The sequence below is a fragment of the Mustela nivalis genome, assembly GCF_964662115.1.
Source record: "Mustela nivalis genome assembly, chromosome: 6".
In the NCBI taxonomy this organism is placed as follows: domain Eukaryota; kingdom Metazoa; phylum Chordata; class Mammalia; order Carnivora; family Mustelidae; genus Mustela; species Mustela nivalis.
The window spans coordinates 16,258,235-16,282,279 of NC_139025.1; the positions used below are offsets into that span (position 1 = coordinate 16,258,235).

General features: G+C 52.7%; 1 protein-coding gene across 11 annotated transcripts in view; it reads left to right on the top strand.

Moving 5' to 3' along the window:
- The window catches only part of JDP2 (Jun dimerization protein 2), a 65,854-nt gene that overhangs the window by 18,730 nt on the left and 23,079 nt on the right, over nucleotides 1-24,045 (top strand). For 5 of the 11 annotated variants that reach the window (XM_082733570.1, XM_082733569.1, XM_082733568.1 and 2 more), the window contains 2 exons: nucleotides 12,657-12,761; nucleotides 20,216-21,358. In XM_082733570.1, coding sequence (XP_082589696.1) covers nucleotides 12,657-12,761; nucleotides 20,216-20,401 — 291 coding nt within the window. In that variant the 3' untranslated portion in view covers nucleotides 20,402-21,358. Of the gene's footprint in view, nucleotides 1-2,327; nucleotides 2,519-12,656; nucleotides 12,762-20,215; nucleotides 21,359-24,045 lie in introns of those variants that run through there. The other 6 variants (XR_014312438.1, XR_014312439.1, XM_082733571.1 and 3 more) reach the window with 4 other exon arrangements.

Below are 24,045 nucleotides of genomic sequence, written 5' to 3' on the forward strand. Positions count from 1 at the left end.
AATGACTAATAAGCACAAGAAAAGATGCTCAACATCATTAGCCATCAAAGAAATGAAAACCACTGAGAGACCACTTCACATCCACTAGGATGACTATACTAAACTTGTAACAAATATTGTAACAAATATTAGTGACCCTTTGGAGAAGTTGTAATCCTCATACTCTGCTGGTGGGAACATAAAATGGTGCAACCACAGAAAATAGTTCTCAAAAATTCCACTCCTAGATAGGTACCCAACAGAAAGAAGCAGATGTCCATGCAAAAACTTGTACATGAATGTTCATAGAAGTATTATTCACAATATTTCAAAAGTAGAGATGACCCAAATGTCCATAAGTAGAAGAACAGATTAAAAAATATGATCTACCCATACAGTAGACTATCACTTGGTCATGAAAAGGAATAAAATACGGATACTTGCTACAACATGGATGAACTTGAGAACATTTACATTTAGTGGAAGAATCCAGTCACAAAGAACCATGTGCTGCAGGATTCCATTGATAGGAAATGTCCAGAATTGGCAAATCCATAGAGATGGCAAGGAGAACCATCCCTGGGGCCTGGCGCTGGGGGAGATGGGAGAGGTGGGGAGCGGCTGGTAAGGAGTGTGGGGTTTCTTTTGGAATTCATGAAAATACTCTAACATTTATGGTGGTGATAGTCACACAACTTTGTGAATATACTGAAAGCCATCAAGTTGTGGACTTCAAGAGGGCAAATTGGTGAATTTCATCTCAATAAAGCTGCTTTTAAAATGAGGAAGGATAATATCTATGTCACATAGGTGTGGGGAGGATTCGAAGACATAATGCTGTAAATGGCCTGGCATGTATCCGGGCTCCAAAATTCGTAGCTATAGTGATTAAAACCCCCTCTTAAGCCAACAGCGGTGAAAAAACCAGGATCTCATTAGGGGCATTTTCTCCTCTTTTCCTTTTTATTGCTAGGGGCCATCCAGAAGCAATGAGACTATGTGGCAGGATTTTGTATGGAACTTGGGAGGAAATATGGAGTAATCCTGCCTACTCATTAGAGTCCCCTGGAGAGTTTAAAAAAAAAAAAAAATATATATATATATATATATGTAGACATGAATGGAGCCTAGAGACTGAATCAGTTGGTCTGGGTGGAGCCAGCAGGTGGCTGTAGCCTGTGGCCGTTGGTGGAAACCTCTGGTGCCATATAAACCGGCCCAGGTCTTTGAAGGAGTGAGGACATCTGGGTTCAGGATAGAAGGCTCACGTGAGCAATGCACTTTATAGTTTGCAAACTGCTTTTGTAGACATCATCTCTTTTGATCTGTTTAACAACCGTACAGCGGGTGGGTGTTATTGGTGCCATTCGTTGTGAGAGAACTGAGATTTTGAGAGGTTAAGTCACTTTTAAAGCATAATTTTATCCTGTGCTTTTTTAAAATCAAGACCCACACACATGCTCATACCTATTAGTTATCAAATCTAACGCTTTGGGGAGCACCACGGGGGCGATGCCTGCCACCAGGTTAATTGACTTTGTGTAGACTTCAGAACAGAGCTTTTCCTGCTACTCCTCTTTAACTGATGAGCAAGCAGGGCAAGCTGGTACAGTGTGATTTACCTGTGTCCGTATTCACACACGTGCCACTGGTAATTACGGATCGGCGTGTGCAAGGGAACATGAGATGGGAATAATTTGGATCCTGAGGCTGTCAGAAATCCGCAGCTGTTCCCCATAACCTCGGAGCAAAAGGCTTTACATCAGTCACAACACACCTTATTGTTCTCACTGAATGACTACAGTAAGTCTGTGATACAATGTGAGCCCCTTAATAAAATACCGCCTGTGTCTGTTTAGTATAGTGTGATATTATCTGAGCAAGAGACTTCTGCTGCCGAAACCAATCGGAAATCCACTGGCTCACATTGGCACACCTCCAAGTGGGGTCTGCAGAGCAGTGGACCAGCATCCGGGGAGCACGTTAAAAGTTCTTGGGTCTCATTCTGAGACCACTGAAGCAGCTGTTCTAGAAGGTGGAGTCCAGAACTCTGGGAGGAAACAAGCCCTCCGGGGCATTCTGATGCTCTCTGCGGTTTTTGTTTTGTTTTGTTTTGTTTTTAAGATTTTATTTATTTATTTGAGAGAGAGAGAGAGAGATTGAGAGAATAAGTGGGGGCCAGGGGAGGGGCAGAGGGAGAAGCAAACTCTCCGCAGAGCAGGGAGTCCAACATGGGACACTATCCAGGGACCCCAGGATGATGACCTGAGTCGAAGGTGGACGCTTAACCCGCCGAGCCACCCAGGCGCCCTCTCTGCAGGTTTAGATGACCCTAGCGTCTCTTCCAGCTCCGACTGACCATGATCCTCTCTGAGAATGCTACGAGGGTCTAAGAACACGTTTTTCTCGACAGCGATCTCAAACTGTCTGGAGGGACCTGCACGCCATCAGCTGTCCATTCATGTGTGCGGCACCTGAATTTGTGTGAGGCGGGAAGCCCTTCTGAGTTTGCAGACATTTCCAAACCAGTTATTTCCAGGTATTGAGAACCTCCCCGCTGCCAGCATTCACAGCCTAAGGGATTTCTGAATTAATGAAGCTGCTTTATAGTTTCAGAGGGAAGATCAGATAAGCTGTTCATCGCTGTAGCTGGCTAGAGTTCTCGGGGCTTTGCTCGGAGAACCTGGGGCTGGGGGAGCTCTCTGGCTCCACCCCACCCCCACCTCACCCCCACCCCACCCCCACCCCTACCTGCCTGCGTGCTGCAAAGCCCTTCCTTCCCCATCTCTCAACTTTTATTGCATCCATTTCCTTACATGTATCACCCATGGTGAAACCCCTCCATCCTCCGGGCCAAGGCATCCCTGGCTGTGAATTCATCTGGTCACGTCACCTGGGTGGGATTTTTTTAGCCAGAGTTCAGGTCCCGCAAAATAGAGGTCGCCTGTTCTGCTCAGTGATTTGTCTGTTATCTATGCCTTATGCCTGAAAGAAATTGGCTGAAATCCGTGTTTTAGCTGCACACCCTGCATACAGATGAAACCGAACAGCATTGGTGGAGAATAATTAAGCCAAGGACCTTGATTTTCACCTTCATGATGAAAGACAAATGACTTCCAAGGCTTTAATAGGATGATGGTACTTGAAACATTCTACTACTTTGGCCAACTCGGGACTTTGAGAACAGCTCTGCTCATGAAAATTCTTTGCAACAACTGCATTTTCATTTAATTGTAGGTAGTCATTTTGCAGGAGCTCTTGTCTGTGTTTTTTTTTTTTTTTTGGTTTTTGGTTTTTTTTTTTTTTTACCCCAGTATAATCGAGGCATATTACACTGCTGTTGTTAAAGAATTGGTTTTAACTGTGTTTTTAACTCTTTTCGAGAAAATTGATTTTCCCTGCCAGATATATTCTGCTCCTTACCAGTCTTTTGGGGGGTGGGGAGAGTCTTGTGGGGGCCACTGTTTCTCTCCCTTTCTCATCTTTTGAATCGAATGTCAATTGGGCAAGAAAATTGACTGATGGCCTCGTGGGAAACGAAACCTCACCAAACCATAAATATGAAACAGACCTGAAAAAGACGTATTTCAACAAAAGCCATCATTCTTCAAATAGCTCTTCTCTAGCAAAAGGTTTTCCTGACAATCATCAGCTCCTTTATGTTCAGTGCTAGACTCTCCATCCCGCCAAGGTGATTTTTCCCGTGTCTCCAGGCCCCTAGCTCCCTTTTGCAGGAACAGCATTTGTGCTTTTCTCGGCAGGACCATCCACAAATGGGTGTCACCCTGCCCAGCTGGCTTGTTCAGGCTTTGTTCCAAACACAATGCTGTCTTTTCTTAGCAGTGGAAACGGGCTGTTCTCCGCTGCTTTCTGAGAGAATGGCCCTTTCCTATTCTGCTCATAGAAACCAGCCCCAAGCCTCAGCAGCTTATTGTTTTCCAGGTTCTCTTAACCCAGGAGAAGGTTCTTACTAAGGAAGGACAGGGGGCTGGGAGGACCAAGGTCAGGGGGATGCTTTGTCTTGCTGAGATGTGTGGAGACTGAGAAGTCAGTTCAGTTGGGATTGATTCCCCACCCTGCCCTAAACGCCCCCCATCCCCCTCCCCCCACCGTGGGCTCTGATGCTCCAACAATGGCAGCAGTGTCAGGCTTTCAGTACAAAAAGAAAGCGTTCCCTCCCTCTAGAAGGTGTTTAGGAAGCGGTGGTGTTCAGATGGGTCCTGCCACCATCTGACCGGGGACGGAGGCAGACTTCCTCCCCTTCTTTGAGCTTGAGCTTCCTGGCCTGTGGGTGCCGCAGGGTGCTAGGATCTCTAGGTCTGCTCAGTTCCGGAACCTCAGGATGGGGCTTACTTTGCAGCCCCGCCACTCCCCGCCACTTCCTGTGGACGCCGAGTGCGAGTGCGCTGAGCGGGTGCCTACCCACCTGCGCTCGCAGCCAGAGGAGCCGAGTGAGTCATCCTGGCAGGTGGAGGCCTTGCCCCTGGCAGCTCTTGCTCACTCAGAGCCTTCACCTGGTGGCTGGCTGGGCTGGCTTGATGCTTTGAGTGAGCCCGGCACCCACCACGTGGGTTTGCTCCTAGGTGGGTGTGTTTGCTGTAGCCTGGCCATGGGGGCATCCGGGCTGAAGTGGAGAGGGCACGGAACGGGCGTGAGGAGTCTCGCCCAGGTCACCAGCTCTGTGGATCAGGCCTCCTTTTAGCAAACATTTAGTGAGCACTCCGGGTGGCCACAAACTCAGCGAGGTGCAGAGCACACAGAAAGCCAACGAGACACGCGTTGTGCTCTCACAGAACTCCCAGTTTCAAGGAGGGGGCAGAAACTAAGGTCACAATACAGCATGACAGGGTCCAGGATAAGCTCAGAGTTCTATGGGAGCCCAGAGCAAAAGGATACCTCCTCAGCCTGGAAGGGATGAGAACCAAGGAGGGCTTCCTGTAGGTGGTGATGCTTGAGCTGAATGTACAGGGTGAGAAGAAGCCAAGGAGACAGCAAAGGCATGTGGCCTGCAGAGTGTGGGGTTTGGAGAGGGTCAGGGCTGCAGTAACATGGGGGGGGGGTGGTGGGACAGATGGCAGCTGAGACCAGAGTTCATGAGGCCAAGTCAAAGCCTCCCTTACTTGACACATTAAGGGGCTTGAGCTCTATCCTGAATCGAATGTCAATTGGGCAAGAAAATTGAGGACCCAAGACCGGTAACTGGGTCAGATTTGCATTCTCGAAAGATTCCCCTCCCGTGGCTGGGATGGAGGATAGGGCTGTGCAGGGTCAGGAGGCCTCCTAGGAGGTCTAGGAGAGAGAGAGAGACGGAAGGAAGGCCTGGAAAGTGGCAATGGGGAAAAGGAGGATTCAGGATGTAGAGTGGGACGGCCTGGGTAGCCAAAACTGGACATAAGAAGAAGGACACATGAGTGAGCCTGGAGGCCTGAAGGTCTCCGTCCAGTGAGCACGTAGGCCACGGTGCCAGCCTGGGGCAAGAGTAGGAGGAAGTAGCTCATCAAGGATAAAGACTTTGAGGAGCTGAGGGACATCCAGATTGAACACCCAGACCATCAGCTGGATGTTTGGGCCTCATGCCAGAGATCCGGTTGGCATTCGTACACAGACGGCGGTCGAAAGCACAGTGATCTGTGGCGGGGGCACGTGGAGTGAGAAAAGCCACAGGCCAGGGGTGGGACCCTGGGAGACATCAGCCTGAAGGGGACAGGAAGAGGGTCCTGGGCAAGGGACGGAAAAGGAGAGGCCGGAGAAGTAGAAGAGGGACAGACGAGGTCAGGGTTGTGCTTCCAGAGCACAGAGAATTCTAGAAAGAGGGAGTCAGGTGGAGCCAGAAGGCCCCGGGGGCAGGGGGGAGCTGAGCAAGCAGCATCCTTTGGATTCGTCCGTGAGGACCCAGGCCCTGCCCTCGAGCGTGAGTCTTGGAGGAAACCACTCCCTTCTCGGGGACTCAGTCTTCTCATCTATAAAATGCAGGGGTTGGCTTAGGGGTTTCCCCTTTCTGGCTCTAAGAGTCTGTGAAGTGACTATTTCTGAAACTTTTTAAAAGGGAAAAGGTATCCTTCCCACATCCTCCTGCCTCTCCCCTCAGTCAGACCAACACTGTTCTTGAAGGCTGGGGGAGTAAAAACCCGGGGACGTCAGAGCCGGCTGCGGCCTGTGGGAGCTTTGACTCCAGCCCCCTGTCGGAAGGCAGTGTGACGTCATGGATTCGGAGCCCTGTCTCCTCCTGGCTTGGCAACCTTGGGCTGACCTTTGCCTTGTTTCCTCGCCTGGGAGAGACGCCCCTAAAACCCCCCTTGCAAAGAAAGGTGTTAAAGGTGAGCAAGAAGTAGGCAATATTGTGTTTATTAAAGATGAGCCAGAGGATGGGAGAGAGAAACTGATTGGCCCACGGTCCTGGAGGGGGACATCTCGGTGACTAGAGCCAAGTGTCTGAGGACCCACCCTGCCGGAGTCTGTCCCCTGCTGGGGGTCCTTAAATCAGCTGCCCACACAAGTTCAGCCCTTAAAGTGTTCTTTTCAAGATGGAATTTGTTGCCAACTTTGAAAACTGGAAGATTTTACTTAAAAACTCATATTTTCAGCAAGCCTTGAAAACTTGGAAGATTTGTCCGTGCTGAGACCATGCAGCCGGTGTGGGGCCAGCTGGGGTGTTCCTGTCTGCAGACCCCAGCCCCAACCAGCCCTCTTCCCTCACTAATGGTTCCTTGCTTGGCCCCTGGAGGTGACTAGAGTTTGCAACTCGAGCCTTAGACTGACCATTTGGCTTGAATTTTCTCTTACGGCCCTGCCCAGGATTTCACAGCTGACATCTAGACTACGGCCCGTTGAGAGAGGGGGAGGCTTGCTGGAGAAGACAGGAGAGGAGGGCAGAAGGTTTCCAGCGGCTCGGGCCCTGGAGAGATGCTGATGGGAAGGGGGGCTTGGCCCCTGCGGGGTGGGGGTGGTGGGGTCAGCCAGGGTGTTGGACGGAGGCCCCCGGGGTTTCCTCATTCCTCCCCCGGGGAGGAGGAATTGTGGAGGAGGAGGATTGTGGGCCTGGCCCTGCTGGCTTGCAGAGGTCTTGCCCCTGAACTGCCCTGCTCTGTGTGTGGATGCGTGGCTGGACAGGGGAGTGGCGAGGAACCGCAGCCTGGGCTAAGCGCAGCCGTGTTTATGTGGGGGAATGTCTGGTATGTTTGGTATTTGGGTGTTTACTTCCCAGGGTGCTCGTGGGTCCCTGGTGTTGAAATGTGGCTCCTCCGTGCCGTGTGGCTCCTGTGGGGGGGTGGGACCCTAGTGTGCCCGGCTGGGGCTTAACATGGAGGCTGTAGGGCTGCTATGGACAGCTTGTGTGCCTTAAAGCACCCTCAAGCCTGCCTCCCTCCACGTCCCCCCCCCTTGGGTCTCCTGTGCCACATTCCGCCACATGGAGGGTGGGTGTGCCCCAGGCTGTGCCAGCACTGCCTCCCTACCTCACCTGGGAAGGCAGGCCCGAGATCTGGCACGTGGCGGACACGTCCTGTGTCCCAGGCCCTGGGCTAGACTAGTTCTGGACTAGAACTCAGTCCTTGTTACAAGCTTAGGCTGTAGTGCTCAGTGCTTTCCTTGCACGGGGAGACTCAGAGGCTCAGAGAGGCCATGTCTGGGCTCAAGTCTGGGCTCCAGACTTGCCCAGGAGCACCCAGGCCTCAGAGGCCCTGAAGGCCGGGCTGACCGCCCTGATGCCCTGAGTCTCCACTCGGCCTGCTTCTCTCTGTCCGTGCTATGGTTCCTAGCACATGACATGGCCTCTCAGACCTCCGGCCCTCTGGTGAGTGTTGGGGGCTTGTCGCCTGCCTGACTGCGCTCGCCTTCATTGCTCCGTCCATGGGAGAGCGGCCCTGTGTCCGGCGCCCCGGGTTACACAGTGTCATCGCTCGCTCTTATCCTGTCTCTTTGTCGGCCCTGCCAGATATATTTTTGGAAATGCTTATGAAATATCAGAATTCAAAGTCAAGTCTGGGCGAAGTTTGCCACCACGTGAAAGCCACGTGGCCTGCGAGAGGGGAGTGGCGGGGGGCCCCTCCTCAACGCCGGTCAGCTTGGACGGGACCCATCCAGCGTTCCTTGTGCAATGAATTGTATTTATTTTAAAAGACCCAAATCGGAAAGAGAACAACATAGTCATGGCCCTCAGAGCCAGGGGATGGGGGCCGTGACAGAGACCACCAGCCCTTCAAAGAGCAGGAGGCGCTTGGGCCCTGAGGCCAAAAGGCCTGGATTCGAAGCGGTCCCTGCCTCCCAGGCAGCCTTGATATCTTTGCTTTCTCATCTGTAAAAATGGGGGAGGGTAACAGGACTGTCCTAGATGATCTCCTGGGACTTCTAGGCCCAAGGATTTGATGCCTGCTGAGGTGACCCACCTCTGTTTGCTCAAGTCCTTCTGCCTCCCAGCTCTGCCATATTCTCAGTGTTCTAGAAGCAGGGCTCCTGGGTAGCAGTGATTCCCCCCCACCCACCCACCCAACGAATCCCTGGGGGACACCTTCTGCTCCTCCATTATTATCTGGCATCACCTGATTTCCTAAGGAAGAGACCCTGGTGTCCCAGAGGCGGAAACCTTCTCAAACTCCCTTCAGGCCACAAGAGGAATTTTTCAGGGTAGTTTCAGGGGTATGCATCAGGGATCCAAGGGGCAGGACCCAAGGGCCCCTCCAGGGGTGGAATCCAGAGGATTCTCCGCATGTGCTTTCTGTCTGTCCTCTCGGCCTGAATGAACCGCCGACCTCTGTTCATGCGTCTGTGTTCCTCTTTCTAAAGGCTCTACCTCTTTGTCTCTGTTTCTCTCTTTCCTCTCCATCTCTGTCATCACCTTCTCTATCAGGAGCTCTCTCCTCTCTCTCTCTCTCTCTCTCTGCCTGGACGGGGTGAGGCAAACAGGATACCCTGCAAGAGGCCGTTGAAGGAGGCAGTCAGTCTCGGGTGGCGGCCCTGGGCCTGCGTGAGCTGGAGAATGAGCGCCTCCTTCCCTGTGTGTCCTGGGCGCCTCCCTGGCCGCACCCCGGGGCCTGGCCCTGCTTTCTCTGTCACCCACTCCCGCTTTTTGTCTCCCCGACGCCCCTCTCTGGTTGAGTGTTTGTTTCTGTCCCGACACAGGGGGTTCGGTTTCTGCTCGTCTCCGAACATCAGATCAGTATCCCGGTCTTTCTGCTTCTCAGGGCCCAGGGTTGAAGGCGGCTGCCCCCCGGCCCAGCAGCCCGATTTCAGATTTCCAGGAGCGAACACAGCCCAGCTTGGTCAGCCGTTCACACCTCGTCCAGTCAGCCGTGGTCGGGGGCTCACATCCCCCAGCCCCACAGCAGAGCTCTGAGAACAGCCTCTCTGAGGAGGGACTGCCTGGCAGGAGGACCCTCTCGGCTATGGGTCCCCAAGCCTGTCCCTCCAATGGAAGTGTGGCACAGGGGCCAACGAGAAGTGTGGCACAGGGGTACCCCTCTCTTCTCACCCCAAAACACCGACAGCTTTGCCCTGGGCCTTCCTGGGAACTGGGGAGAGCCAGAGCTCACTTTGAGAACAGGCACCCATCTCCTGGGTCTTTAAATGTGTCCAGCTGCCTCCCTCTTAAATAGTCTCGTAAATTCCAGCTGTATCTGCAGAAAACAAATCGTCATGCCCCATTTTGGGGTTCCAGTTTTAGAGGGCTGAACTGTGTGTGGTGAGAACGCTGTCTACTGCCTCACCCCCTCCCGGCCAAGTGCTTGAGGGACCCTGGGGCACATCGGAGCTGTGGAAAGTAGCCTTGACCTGTGGGGAGAGAAGGCTGGGAGGAGGGTGGAGGCCGTGGCGGCGGTGCAGGGCGGTCTCCCTTCTGGCCCAGCAGGGGACACAGAGTGCCCGTGGGGGAAGAGAAGGCTGAGGGCACTGCCCAGCTCCCTGCTTATTTTTGGCAGGACTTCAGCTGCCGTTTTCTAAATGTTCCTGGAGGGCTCTTGTGTAGCGGCAGGAGAATTTGGGGAAGACGCCGTGCGGTGTCCGTGGGGGAGGTGTGGTCGTGGGGCTTCGGGCCATTTCTGGCTTTATTGGGAGATGTCAGCTGAGAGGGAGCAGGGGTGCAGGAGAGGCCTGGGGGGTGGGCTTGAAGGCTCCTGGGGGGCCGTGGGACTTTAGCAGGGGTTAAGCTTCACTGCCCAGCCCAGACTGTGTCCGGGCCTATTCAGGATCTGTGCAGACCCGCTGTACATATCAGGGGCCTGCGGCTCTGTGGTCCATGTGCTCCTGGGGAAGACAGGACTGAACCCCCAACCTTTGAAGGCCTCCTGTAGGCAGACCGAAGAGGCCAACCCTGGTGGAAAAGGCTACTTACTAGCACCAAGGAAAGGCTTATGCAGAGACAAACAGAGGCAATAAATCGCTTTTATAATTCTAGAATCCAAACCCGTGCCATCTTTCCCTGGCATCTTTTATTTCATTCATTTGACTAACATTTGCTGAGCCCGTATGAAGCGCCGTGTTCTGGTCAGGTGTTGGGGCTGCTCAAGTCCCCCATCCTTCAGCCTAGCGGGGAGGACAAATATGACGGGACATGAGAGAGACTCTTACAGTGGGGTACTCAGTGCTGCGGCAGCACAAAGCAGTTAATTCTGTCTGGGAAGTCAGAAGAGCCTTCCTGGGAGAGGTGACATTTGCTCTTGAAGGTGGAGTAAGAGTTCAAGGAGGAAAGGAAGGTCATCTCAGGAGGGTCCAGCTGGCGTGGAGAAGGGGGAGACATTTGGAGAGAGGGTGATGGCTGGAGGGGGTGGATGAGGCGGGACAGGGAGGCTGGAGCAGCCCCCCATGTGGGCATCAGCCTAGCCCAGCTGAGTTCTTAAATGCCCAGCACTGAGCCCCTTCGAATCTGTGGCAGGAGCAGCTTCCGTTTGTGTCTGGCTCTGTGCAGGTCTGGTGGTGGGGTCTTGGAGGACAGAGCTTGTATCTCCTGGGAAGTGGCTTCCCTGCCAGGACCCCGGCTTGCCCCGGCCCCGTGAGCCCCGCACTCTGCCCGGGTTGCACACATCACCTCGGCAGTTTGTGGGCAAACCCTCCTGGCCGAGGGGAGATTGCACTGCCAGCCACTTCCTCCAGTTCCTTCCCTCTGCCTGTCGTCACGGTTACCTCGGCAGTGCTGGGGGTGAGGTTGAGGTTGGGTGGAATCAATTTTGTCCGGGTTTCTATTTTCCCAGATGCAGGTCAGCCAAAGGGGCTGTCACTTCTGGTTCTGTTTCAAGGGAGGCCAAGGGGCTGGGAGGTGCTTGGGTGTGGCGGTGTTGACAAGGAGCCCCTCCAGGAGGGGTGGGCGTGGGTCAGGGAAAAGCTCAGAGGTGGTGGAGAAGGAGAAAGGGCTGCCTCACCAAGGCCTGTGCTGATGGCCGTGGGTGCTGGTCTCCAGCCAGGCTCTGGGTCCTCAGCTCCTAGAGCATGCCGGGAGTGCACGGAGAGAGGCTGTTTATTTTCCTGGCCTGGAGCCCTGTGGGCTGAGACCTTGTTCCAGGCCTCAGGCTGCCAGATTCACCCCCACTGGCTGGAGAAGTGAGAGAGTTGGCAAGCCCAGAGCAATCCGACGACTTCTCTAGTGGCCTCTGACTCTAGGCTGTCCCCTGCCCAGCTGGTCCCGTGTGTCCTCCAGATCCTCCTGGTAGCTAACCGGCAGCGAGAGGCACCGCATCATACTGATCCTGATGGGGCTGTGTGCGGCCTGTGGTCAATCAAGAGCAGGGAGGTTGAAGTCAGAGAAATCCGAGTTGAAATCCCAACCCTGCCATTTCTTAGTCGGATGGCCTTGGTCTTCAGTCCCTCCAACTGTGAAATGGGTCAGCAACAGGACCTTCCTCACTGATTGTGAGGATAGCATGACCTGTGTGGGAAGCATTTAAGAAAAAGTCATGGGAGAGCAACTCTTGTTGTTATTACTAAGGAAACAACAGAACCTGCAACTTCCATTGAAAGTCAGGGTTGGTGGGCTGTGAATTGCTACCTTGCCATTTATGGGCCCTGTCTTATGTGTGGGAAACTTTCTAATGTGTCCCAGGGGAGAAGCAAGCCAAGCTGGAGACTTAGGAAGCCCCTCTGCTTGTGTCCAGCTCAGGGCGCTCTGGGGGGCCCTGGGATCCTGGGGTGCAGGTAGGTGTCAGAGGAGGAGTGTGCAGAAGACAGGAAAAGAATCAGAGCTGGGTGAGGAGACTGGGGAGTCTGAGAGCACCAGGAGGTAAATGGGAGCCTCTGGAAGGACCAGGAGGGAGGGTAGCCCGGGGAGGTGGAAGTGCGTGGGAGTAGAATGTGAAATCTGTGTTCATGCCCAAGGCATTTTTTAAAGGAAGTGCCTGGGAACCACTGGCCTGGAAAATAGTGCCCAGAAGGCTCGGGCTGGGCAAGGGACCTCTGTGTGAGTAGACTTGCCAGGCTCGGAGCCTCCTGAACTCTGGCAGAACCCGACCGCCCTGCTCTCCCGGGCCACTGACCCCTCCCGGGTTTGCCCACCTGCTCCAGAAGGATCCGTGGGCCGGCTGGGAGACGTTTCCACCTCATCAGCCGGGAAGCTGTGGGCCGGCAGGCAGGGGTGGCTCACTTTCTGCCGAGACGTGAGTTAGAAGGGGGACGGTCCGTCCGTCTGTGTGTGTCAGGAGGGACGCTGTCCTCCAGGCCTGCCTCCACGTCTGACCGGCGGCTCTGTGCCCTCACAGCTAGATGAAGAAGAGGAGCGGAGGAAAAGACGCCGGGAGAAGAACAAAGTGGCAGCAGCCCGATGCCGGAACAAGAAGAAGGAGCGGACGGAGTTTCTGCAGCGGGTGAGCGGGGTGTTGGGGGTTGGGGGGGGTGGGCCGGGGCACCATGTCGTTCTTCAGAGTGAGCTTGTTACCAAAGCCTGTGGGATCGAGGTGGACCTGCTGGCATCGGTCCCTCCGGCCGCTACCCCTCGGTCCTTCCCTGCCTCCCAGCCAGTGCCCCTTCCCCAACACAAGACAACCCAGGACCACTGGCCTCAGATCCCGCCCAGCCAGGTCACCGGAAGACCAGAGAAGCTGGGAGGAGCCAAGTCCCCTCTATGAGATCAGACCTGGTGTTGATGGACCCACATGGCCTAGGACGGTGCCGACTCATTTCGAAACCCTGGTGGCTGCCAAAGTTGTCTAGGGCGTATGCTAAAGATGTAGGCGACAGCCGCTGAGCTGGGAGCGGTGTTCCTAGCACCTGGAGAGTCTCCTAGCACCAGAGAGGCAGCTGGTGGCACCCTGAGCTGCAAGGGGCTCTTCCAGCCCCGCATCTCATCTGGCTGGCCTCAGCCTCCTCCCTTCCCCCCAGAGGGGACCCCCAAGCCTCTGCCCTCAGGGACCTTGGGGTCCGACCCAGCTCTGCATGCATGAAGACCACCAGAGGGGGTCACCTTCCCCCACCCCCCGCCCAGGCCCTCAGAGCAGGTCCTGACCCTTTCACATGGACCGTGCCAAGCAGGGTGTTTGTTCTCCATACCACCCCCCAGCCCCCAACCAGAGTCCCAGCTCTTAAGCCTTTGCTATGTCTCAAAAATGATAGATGTCGGTGAAGGAACATGACCAGGAACGCTCATCAGTCCAGGCTGGTGGTCTCCAGCGCCCCACTCTGGATCGTTTGTTCATTACCAGGTAGTGATAGTAACACCAGTATCCGTGGCTCCGGCTCTGTTCTATGGGATCCAGCAGGTAGCCGCCATTGCTAACGTTTGTAAAGTCGGGCAGTGTGCCGAGTCCTGTGAGTGTATTATCTCTTCGTTGGCTTGATAACTGTGTGAGGTTGGTGCCTTCATTATCATCTCTCTACAGATGGGGAAGCTAGGGCACGGTGAGGTTAAGTTACTTGCCCAGGACCCTCAGCAGCTGAGTGGTAGAACTGAGATTCAAGCCTGAGGCTACTTCAAAGCATTTGCTCTTAACACTCTGCTAGTTCTAATTCATTCATTCATTCATCTGTGTGTTCATTCTTTTTTTTTTTTTTTAAGATTTTTATTTATTTATTTGACAGACAGAGATCACAAGTAGGCAGAGAGGCAGGCAGAGAGTGAGGAGGAAGCAGGCTCCCCTGCCGAGCAGAAAGCCCAATGCGGGGCTTGATCCCAGGACCTCAGGATCATGACCTGAGCCAAAGGCAGAGGCTTTCACCCCCTGAGCCACCCAGGCGCCCCGTCCGTGTGTTCATTCTTTCACTCAGTCATTGATTCATTGACAGACATTTTTAGACATGTACTAAGTTCCTAGCACTGTGCCAGCTGCCATGGGGGACACATAGGAAGGAGCAGACACAGTCTCTCCTGTGGGAGCTGGAGACAGGAGGCTCATGTGGCCTCGGTTTTCTCCGAGGCTGAGGAATATATGGGTTTCTTCTCATGCTTGCAACAAGCAGAGAGAAAATCCAAGGTCACAGGTGCAGACAGCATGGGGCCATGTGTACACCAGTGGGCTGTGAGTATCTGGGGTAGGCAAATGGCCGTTACAGGTTGGAGTTAGACTCCAAGAGCTGGGAGCCTTCTTGGAAGAGATGGTGGACCAACACTGGGCTGGAAGTTTTCAAGAAGGTTCCAAGGCACAGGTCTCCCACAGGCCCCAAGACGGATGGAGGGTCCCGCACCTCCTTTCCAACCCTGAGTGCCTGAAGAGCTGGGCGGGGCATAGCAGGGAGTGGGAAGTCTCACACCAGATGCCTGCCTTCCAGGGCTTGTCAGCCCATTAGCAGGCAAGATATGCCAAGTGAGGGACGCCTGGGTGGCTCAGTTGGTTAAGCAGCTGCCTTCGGCTCAGGTCATGATCCCAGCGTCCTGGGATCGAGTCCCACATAGGGCTCCTTGCTCGGCAGGGAGCCTGCTTCTCCCTCTGCCTCTGTCTGCCATTCTGTCTGCCTGTGCTTGCTTGCTCTCCCTCACTCTCTCTCTGACAAATAAATAAAATCTTTAAAAAAAAAAAAAAAGGAGGAGAAACTTAAAAAAAAAAAAAAGATATGCCAAGTGAACACACACTGGTGCAGTGAAGGGCGCCCAATGAATGCTGCTAGCTGTCCTTCATGTTCCGGGAACATTTGCTGAGCACCTACTGTATGCAGACAACTCACATGCCTCGTTTAATCTTATAACATTCCAGTAAGATAAACATTGGTTATCCCTATTGTAGAGACTAACCTAGAGCTCAGAAGAGGTCACATTACTTTCCCAAAGTCACACTGCTAGCAAGTGCTGGGGCTGGAATTCATTTATCCCCTGTTCATCCATCCATCCCTCCATCCCTGCCTCCAACTCTCCATCCCTCCCTCCTCCCATGCAGTGTGTAGCAAGTACCCGCTGCAGAGCAGACAAGCAGGTGACGTCTGCATGGGACAGCAGACAGAAGCGGGGACTGGTCATGCGCACTGCGTCAGGCACTGGGCAAGCCGGGCGGGCTGATAGAACACGCCGCGAGGTCCTAGCCCAGCCCCCGCTGAGGAAAGACTGCTTATCGAGACATAAAAGAGGCACAGGAGCTAAGGAGATGAAGGACAGCATGGAGGGGCTTAGCAGGAACCGTGCAAGCAAAGGTTAGAGGCAGGAGGTGTTTAAGGATGTGGTTACAGAATTGAAAAACATGTCAGTGTAGCTGTAGCTACACTATCGCTACAATGTAGCTACAAGGTAGAGTACAAGGGAGAGAACGGAGGGACAGGCAGCCCCCGGTCCGGTCCTCACTATGTAGGATCATCCTCTGTGCTGCACAGTCTAGGGCATTCCCCCTTTATGCCTCTGGTCCTGGCCTATTTATCAATAGCTCCCGCTTTCACTCTCACAAGTGTCCCCGTTATGATGATGGATTATGCAGTCATGGAGAGCAATGGAAGGTTTCCGTTGGAGAGAGACAGACCTTGGAAAGATCCCTCCGGCTGCAGTGTGGAACAGGGATTGGGGCAGTGGGAAGGCCAGTTACTTGGCGATGGAGGTGTCCCTGGTGGCCTCAGGGTCTGGGAGGGAGGTTTGGGCAGGCCTGTCTGGACCCAGCCCAATCCCCATCCCCACCTGTGCTCCTCTCTTCCCCTCTGGCCTTGGAAACAGAGTTGGGTGTGAGGTTTAAGACACAGATGCAGATGGCTGTGTTGATGGCTACAGACCTGAGGAATTCTCTTGCCATTTATTCATTTATTATTTTTAAAAAGATTTATTTATTATTTGAGAGAGAGAGAGAGAAGGGGCAGAGGGAGAGAATCCCAAGCAGACTCCCCTCGGAGCACAGAGCCCAACATGGGGCTCCATCTCACGACCCTGAAGGTGGTGAGGTCGTCCCCACTCTCCGGCGAGGATTTGGAGCCTCAGAGGGCTGGAAGTTTGCTCAAGACCCCACAGCAGCTGAGGCAGGACTTAGAGCCTGGGGCTTCCTCTCCTGCCAGCATGCTATTTGGGTTGCCGGGCTCAGGGAAATTGGGGTCTGGTTCACAGGGACATAGCTCAAGTGGCAGAGTTGGGATTTTAATTCAGACAGGTCTTTTGTGCTCAGGAGGGGCTATACCAGCCTTCTTCCCTATACTTACCAAAAAAGTTGGGAAGCAGAACTCTACTTTAAGTGCATTAGGGTAAATGTTTTTTTTTTTTTTTTAAGATTTTATTTATTTACTTGACAGACAGAGATCACAAGTAGGCAGAGAGGCAGAGAGAGAGGAGGAAGCAGGCTCCCCGCTGAGCAGAGAGCCCAATGCGGGGCTCGATCCCAGGACCCTGGGATCATGACCCGAGCCGAAAGCAGAGGCTTTAACCCACTGAGCCACCCAGGCGCCCCGGTAAATGTTTTTTTTTAAAGATAAAATCAGAGGGGGCGCCTGATCCCAGGGTCCTGGGATCGAGCCCCACATCAGGCTCTCTGCTCAGCAGGAAGCCTGCTTCCTCCCGCCTCTCTCTCTGCCTGCCTCTCTGCCTACTTGTGATCTCTGTCTGTCAAATAAGTAAATAAAATCTTTGGGGAAAAAAAAAAAAGATAAAATCAGAGAATCTTAATGCTGAAAGTCCCCTGGGCCAATCATTTTATTTTCTGGGAGGAGACAGAAGCCCCAAGAAAGGAATTGACTTGGCCAAGGCCCCACAGCCAGGATGAAAAGCCAGAACACCCAGCCCCTCACCTGTATCTTTTCTCCGGCCTTTGCTGAGCACAGTAGAAGAGACAATGTTCATTCGCTTGCACTGATTCTATTCTAAAACAACAAATGGTTTTATTTTCTCTAGGGCAATAAATATCTACCAGAAGGCAAAACAACAAACAAAAACGCAAGCAGAGTTATTTGCTTCGTAATTAATGTGTGACGATCCTAGCCCATAATTAAGAAACCCCTAGTTTCTTAATTAATTAGGAAAACAGACCAGGTAGTTGCTGTTATAAAACTACAAACAAGTTCTACAATCGTGGTAAAAAAAAAAAAAAAAAAAGGTTCTTCTGAACTCAGCTTCTACTTTCCCAATCAATAAAGACATAGCACCACCCCATAAAACAGAAGGAAATAAAACTACAAAGCACTTAGTTGTGTTCTGACAGTCGGCCGGTCAGAGTTTGGGATGGTCCACGATATATTCTGACATTTTAAAACCAACAGAACGCAGTGCCGTTCCAGTGATGAATGAATGTGGGAAGCCCCTCGCCTGCGTGGGTTTCTGTGTGGCACGGATGTTTGTCCATGACGTTGGTCCGACGCGCGGCCAAGGAGGTGGGGAGGCGTGGTGCGGATTGCGGCGTGTCTGACACCGGACAGTGCACGTCCACTTTTAATGTCCACTTGCACGCAACCCAGCAGCTTCCTTGCCACCCCCAAACAGCAGCCCTGTCCCCAGCAGCCCTGTCCCCCACCGCAGTCCTTGGACCCTTCCCCCAGGCAGCCTCTCTCATTCTCCAGATCTAGTCACCTGGGCCTGCCAGGCTTCTCTGAACCGTCCTCCTCCTCCTCTTCTCCTTCTGTCTCTTCAGAGGCCCTTGCTCAACGCTTAAAGTTGAGCCTCTTCCTTAAGCCTCCCTAACCTTTCCGTTGACAAGTGCTTTCCCTGAGTTCCTTTAATCCCCCACGAGCATCATCTTTTATATTTAAGATAACAAAGACTCAGGGCAGTGAGGAAACTTGCTCTAGACTCTGATTCCAAACCCTGAAGCTTTGTCTTATGTGACTCTAAATCCATCTTCCAGAAGGCTCTCTGCCCTTCTGTCCTAAAGTGACCTATGGTCACAGTGGAAGATCTCATCTCCTAAACACATCTTCAGCTTATTTCCCGTGTCTGGGTCCGTGTTCACCCAGGGCTCCCTTCCTGATGTCCCTCTCCTCCACACCAACCGACCCTCTCAACTCAACCGGGTTTTAAACCTGGGGCCAGACCTAGCCATTAGGGCTCTTGGAAGGTGTTCTAAGCCGTGCACCCCTGATGGGCCCATAGTAAGCTCTTCCCCGCTGTGTGGGTCCTGGTCCCCAAGACATCCTTTGTAAGTCCTCACAAATGCTGGTGGGTGTTTGAGCAGAGACTCCCGAGACAGAGCCTCTGAGGACTCAAACTTGGAGCTAAAACCTTGGCTCAGGGGAACCAGACGGTCAGAGGGTTTGCGAGAAGTCCCCAAGGTCACAAGCTCATGAGACCTAGTGAGCAGGCACCCAAGATTAACACCTACGTGACCCCAACTGATGGGTCATGGACTCGTGGTTTCCACATGGGCTCTCTCCTGGCTCCCGGAGGTGACGTCTCTTGGAATTCTGAGCACAGGGGACAGGGCCCGCCTCCCCATCGTGCTTCATCCTGTTGAACCAGAAACCACCATAGCTGGTTTTTAATATTTTCCCCCTGAGCATTTTTTTCCTTTTTCGAGGCTGTTCTCCCCCAGTGTCTGGTCACGAGGCCTGTGCATCTTGGCCGTCTGAGCTGCCCGGGCTCCCATGCTGTGACCTGAGAGACCAGTGCAAAGACAGTTCAGGCAGGCCAGCGGGTGGGAGACAGTCAGCAGCCCTGGGATGTGTGTGGGCACCCCCCCGAGGGCCCCCTGAAGGAGGCTGCTCAGCCTGGCCCCGCCGGCCCCTGGGCCCAAGCTGGCGTCATCCAGCTCAGCTGTTGCACATGCAACCGCAACCACAGCTTGTCCTTTGCTGCTACAGGTTGTTCAGCCTTAGCTGTGGACATTCTGTCTAGACGGTTCTTCTTGTGGGGCTGTCCTGTGCAGGATGCTTAGTTAGGGGTACCCCCCCCCCAGCCTCTACCCACTCGATGCCAGCAGCAACCCCCTCCCCAGTTGTGACAACCGAAAACATCCCCAGTCATCGTCCAGATGTCTCCCGGTAGGCAGAACCACTCCTAGTTGAGAACCAGTGGGCGAAAACGTCGCCGGCCCTTGAGTAAATTGTAGCTCTCGAACTGGTTGCCGGTTTTCAGACACAGTCCCATAAACATTATTCAGGAGCTTTTCAGCCTTCACCGTTTTGACCCCCAAGCCTTGAATTGGTATATATGCTCATCCCCTATCCTCAGTCCGAACAGGTGAACGCCCCCAAAATCAAATGGCCAGCATGGCTTCTTTACCTTGGAAAAAGGGACTCCAGCTAAGCTGGAAGTTCACTGGGAATCTCACTTGGGATGTGAAATTTTATTTTGGATCCAGAAGGATGGCAGCTGAGTGCCTCCCAATGGGCACAGCTTCTAGATAACAGAGGATAAAGAAGAGGCTGTTTAAATGATTGGGGGCTGATAATCAGGAAGCCCATGTTTTAGGAGGAATGACATGACCCCACTGGGCTCGGGGATCCCACAGGCCAAAATATCCCCAATGTACAGTTACACATCACACATCTAAGCACCTCGCCACCGCACTGCCAACTGTGGGCCCCGTCTCACCCCCTCTGGACCCTTCTTGCCCCGCCCCTGCTGTAGTGCCCCTGGACCCATATTCTTCTCCTACCTTTTGTTTCTGGGGCAAGGGCCGGGAGGCGAGAGCGTGTTGGCATATTTGAGTGATAACAAGAAAGTCGCTGTGGCTGGAGTGCGCTGAGTGAGGGGAGGGAGGTGGGACCAGAGACGGGCTGGTCCCCGGAATGTAACCCGGGTTCATCCCACATTGACCCTGTCCCGTGTCACCACTGTGACGGGCACTGCTGCAGAAAATCACTTACCCCAGGGGCCCAACGCTTCCTCCAGTGGGAACGTGACAGGCAGAAGACAGGCAGAGGCCAGCCGGGGATGCCTTGTACCTCCCCAGGTAGAGCTGGTCCCCAGCGAGAGCTTACAGCCCCGTCTCTGTTCCAGGAATCTGAGCGGCTGGAACTCATGAACGCCGAGCTGAAGACCCAGATTGAGGAGCTGAAGCAGGAGCGACAGCAGCTCATTCTGATGCTGAACCGGCACCGCCCCACCTGCATTGTCCGGACGGACAGCGTCAAGACCCCTGAGTCCGAAGGCAACCCGCTGCTCGAGCAGCTAGAGAAGAAGTGACCATGGGTTGGGAGCAGGAGGAGGAGGACGAGGAGGACGAGGAGGAGGATTTGGGAAGAGGGGAGAGAACCAGGGCTCCCAGAGGGCCCTTCCTTGCTGCATGACAAACTTGACAACGAGGCTCAGCCCAGCCAGTGCCGGCCGGGCTTTCTTTTTTTTTTTTTTTTTTTGTGAAACTCTGATCAGCCACACAAGGGGAAGAACAGGCTGACGAAACCAGAAGGACCAAGCGCTGAGACCAAAGTAGACCCTCGGATGGAGCTGCCGCGCCTGGGGCCCAGCTCGAAGAAGGCAGGACAGAGACCCCTGGCCAGAGAGACACCCTAGCGAATGGCCTGGGGCGCCGCTCTGGCCTCTCCACTGGGTGCCTGTGGAGGGACCTCGGAGCAGCCAGGAAAAGCCATGACTTGCAAACGAAATGTGGCTGGGCATGGAACTCAGAGACCAACTGCAGCCTGCCTGCCCCCGGCCGTGCCTCCCAACCCTGCTGCGAGGCCACCAGGGTCCAGCGTGGGTCCCGCTGGGAGCAGCAGCCGGGACGCACCCTCGGCGGCCCTGCCGGAGTTTGCTGCGGGCACGAGGCGCGGGCGCCCTTCCAAAGCACATACTCACCGAATGTTTACAGACTGGCTGTCCTGGCAGGGCTTTCAACTGCACATGTTTTTTTATACTTTCTTTTTTTTTTTTTTAATATTTTTTACAAAAAAAAAAAGATTTTATACAAGCAATATATATATGGATTTCTATAATCACTCGATGTGATATAGTATAAATATGCTACGGTTTGTTTGTTACGAGCAGATATCCAGCAGTTATGGCCATTGTGTGTAACCCTAAGTACTGTAGTCGTCTCTGGGTGTTGGGGGTGGCCGGGGCGGGCGTGGGGTGCATTTCCATCCTGGTAAACCCTTCATAGTACTCAGTCCTGTATTGCTCAGTAAACGTTACTCTTACCTACTCAGCTGCCTCTTGTGGTGTCTACCTAGGGAGTGGGGTGCAAGCCACGCTCGGGGGAGCCTCCCAGTGTGTGGCATCAGGGGATGTTTGGAGCATCTGCTGTAGGCCCTTGGTTTTCACCATGGCCCTCCCGGGTAAGTGTTTATATGCCCATTTTACAGATGCAGAAGTCGAGACTCGGAAAAGTTCAAGAACTCTGCAGTACTTCCTTAGTTTCTTTCCTCTGCGAGTGTCCCAAGTGTGTGCCCTGTGTGTGCCAGCCAATCTCCAAGGAGCTGAGCAGTCACCATAAAATGACAATTATCTTGTTCTCTGCCAGTGTGGATAGTTGTTATTTACGACCTTTGTGCCAATGATTTCCTCTCTTCTATTCTCTAAAGGTAGCTGCAGAGTTTGTGTTCTGTATTCAGCTCTTCTAGAGACAAATGCTGGGATTCACGATTTCTAGGTTCATTCGGCTCCTGCATGGCCACAGTCATCGGTGTTGAGCTCCTCATCCCCTCTCTGGGCCTCCCCGTGCCTTCCTGCCAGGTGGTCATAAATGAGGCCTCCACCCAGAGTTGCTGTGAGAATCAACCGTGCAACCCCAAAGAAGGACAAGACCCATTAGCAATCAGATGGGCAGAAACCAGTATGTGTTGGTCAGGATACGAATTAAAGGGAACTTACAGAGGCCACTAGTGGGAAATCGGTGTGACTCCTGTGCAAAGCAATTTGGCAATTACCGGTGATGCTAACGCAAAACGCATCCTTTGACCCAGCAATTTCCCTCCTAAGTCTGTGCCCTGGAGGAACTCAAGCACAGGGGCCGAGGAACTGGACAAGCTGTCACTGAAGCTCTGTTTGTAATAGAGAAACTGGAAACAGCCTAAATACACGTGAAGAGAAGACCAGATAAACAAATTGTATTTTTATAGAATCAAATATTATTCAGCCGCTAAAAAGAATGAACCAGAGCTACAGGTGTCGGTGCGGATAAATCTCAGGAACACAGTGTTGAGCTGGAGAGGATGGCAATTTGCAAGAGGTTATATGCAGTCCACCACGTATGCAATCTTCCTGAACATGTAAACTGATGCTTTACTTTTTACGGGTACACACAGAACTGGATAGTGGAGTTATAAAAGCATGCACAGGACTGCTCTAAAAATCAAATATCAAAATCAGTAATGGGGAATGCTCCTGGGGGGAGGGGAGAGAGGGGGTGGAAGGCAGCATCTGCAAGGCTAAGCACTGGGTTTCAACTGTATGAGTAAGATTTCATTTATTTTAAAAAACCGGAATCAAATATGGAATAATGTTAGAGTTTGTCAGAGGGGAGTGGTATCGTCACATTCTTCTGCATGCTTGGTATATTTCATAATAAAAGAAAACTTGCCACAGCACAAATAGGTTTTGTTTTTCCATTCCTTCCACAGCAAACTCAGGAAATAAAATACAAAATCTGAAATTACAGTGGAGTTCCAGCAAGTGCTCTTTGAATTGATGCAAATTTAATGGAATGCCTAGAGGGAGAGAGAGATAATTCAAAGGGTGTAATTTGTTGAGCTGGCCCTTGTATTCAGTAAGGCCAAGCCCAGGAGTGAAGGCACCTTGGGGAGTGTAGATCTGCTGCTTTCAGTGGGTTCTGGTCCCTGCTCTCTGCAAACTGCGCAATTAAAGACATACGTGTTTCTCCTTAAATGCTGACTTTTCATCCCAACCCGAGGTAAAATGTAATCCACCGCACCTTTAAGTTAAGGCTCAAAGCAGAGTGAGGGGGAGGCATTTTAAAGAGCTGAATGCCGTTTCCACAGGCATGTTCATTTCTTGTTGTTGCCTTAAGGAATCACCACAGATTTAGTAGCTTAAGGCAATACAAATTTTAATGTCTTAAAGTTCTGGAGATTGGAAGTCCAAAATGGGTCTCACTGGGTTAAAATTCAGGTGTCAGCTGGTCTGCGTTCCATTTGCAGGCTCTGGTTGGGGGGGGGGTCTGTTTTTTTGCCCTTCCCAGTTTATGGAGGCTGCCCACATTCCTTGGCTTGTGGCCCTCTCCCTCTCTAAAGCCAGCAGTGGCTAGGTGAGTCTCTCTCACGTCTCATCCCTCTGACACCGACTCCTCTGCCTTCCCTCTTCCATCTTTTAAGGACCGGTGTTGATTATATTGGGCCCACCTGGATAATAAGGACAATCTTATTTTAAGGTCAAGTGATTAGCAGCTTTAATTCTATATGCAACCTTAACTCCCCCTTGCCGCGTAACATAACATATTATAACATAATATATTATAACATAACATAATATATTCATGGGTTCTGTCCCTGAGAGGCCATAACTTCGCCTCCTGCAACAATAATTGAAGAGTTGGAGGTTCTTACAGCTCTCCTCCCTCCCTGGCAAGTTAGGTTGTTTTGCATCTAAGTGATATGAGAATAGAGTCTCTATGCGGGGCGTCCCCCGTGCCTGGCACTGTGCTTGGCACAGAGCTGATGGTCAACACACAAGCACCATACACACAGACACACGAGCTCACAAATACACTCACAGATGTATGTGATACGGTATAGACACAGGCAGATACAGCTGTGCAAAACAGACACACAGGCAGATATACACAGTTATTCACGTCAGGTGTGACTGAGCATAAAGTAATGAGATTGACACGTCTTACTCCTGTATATTACATTTCTATAATTTTGGAATGA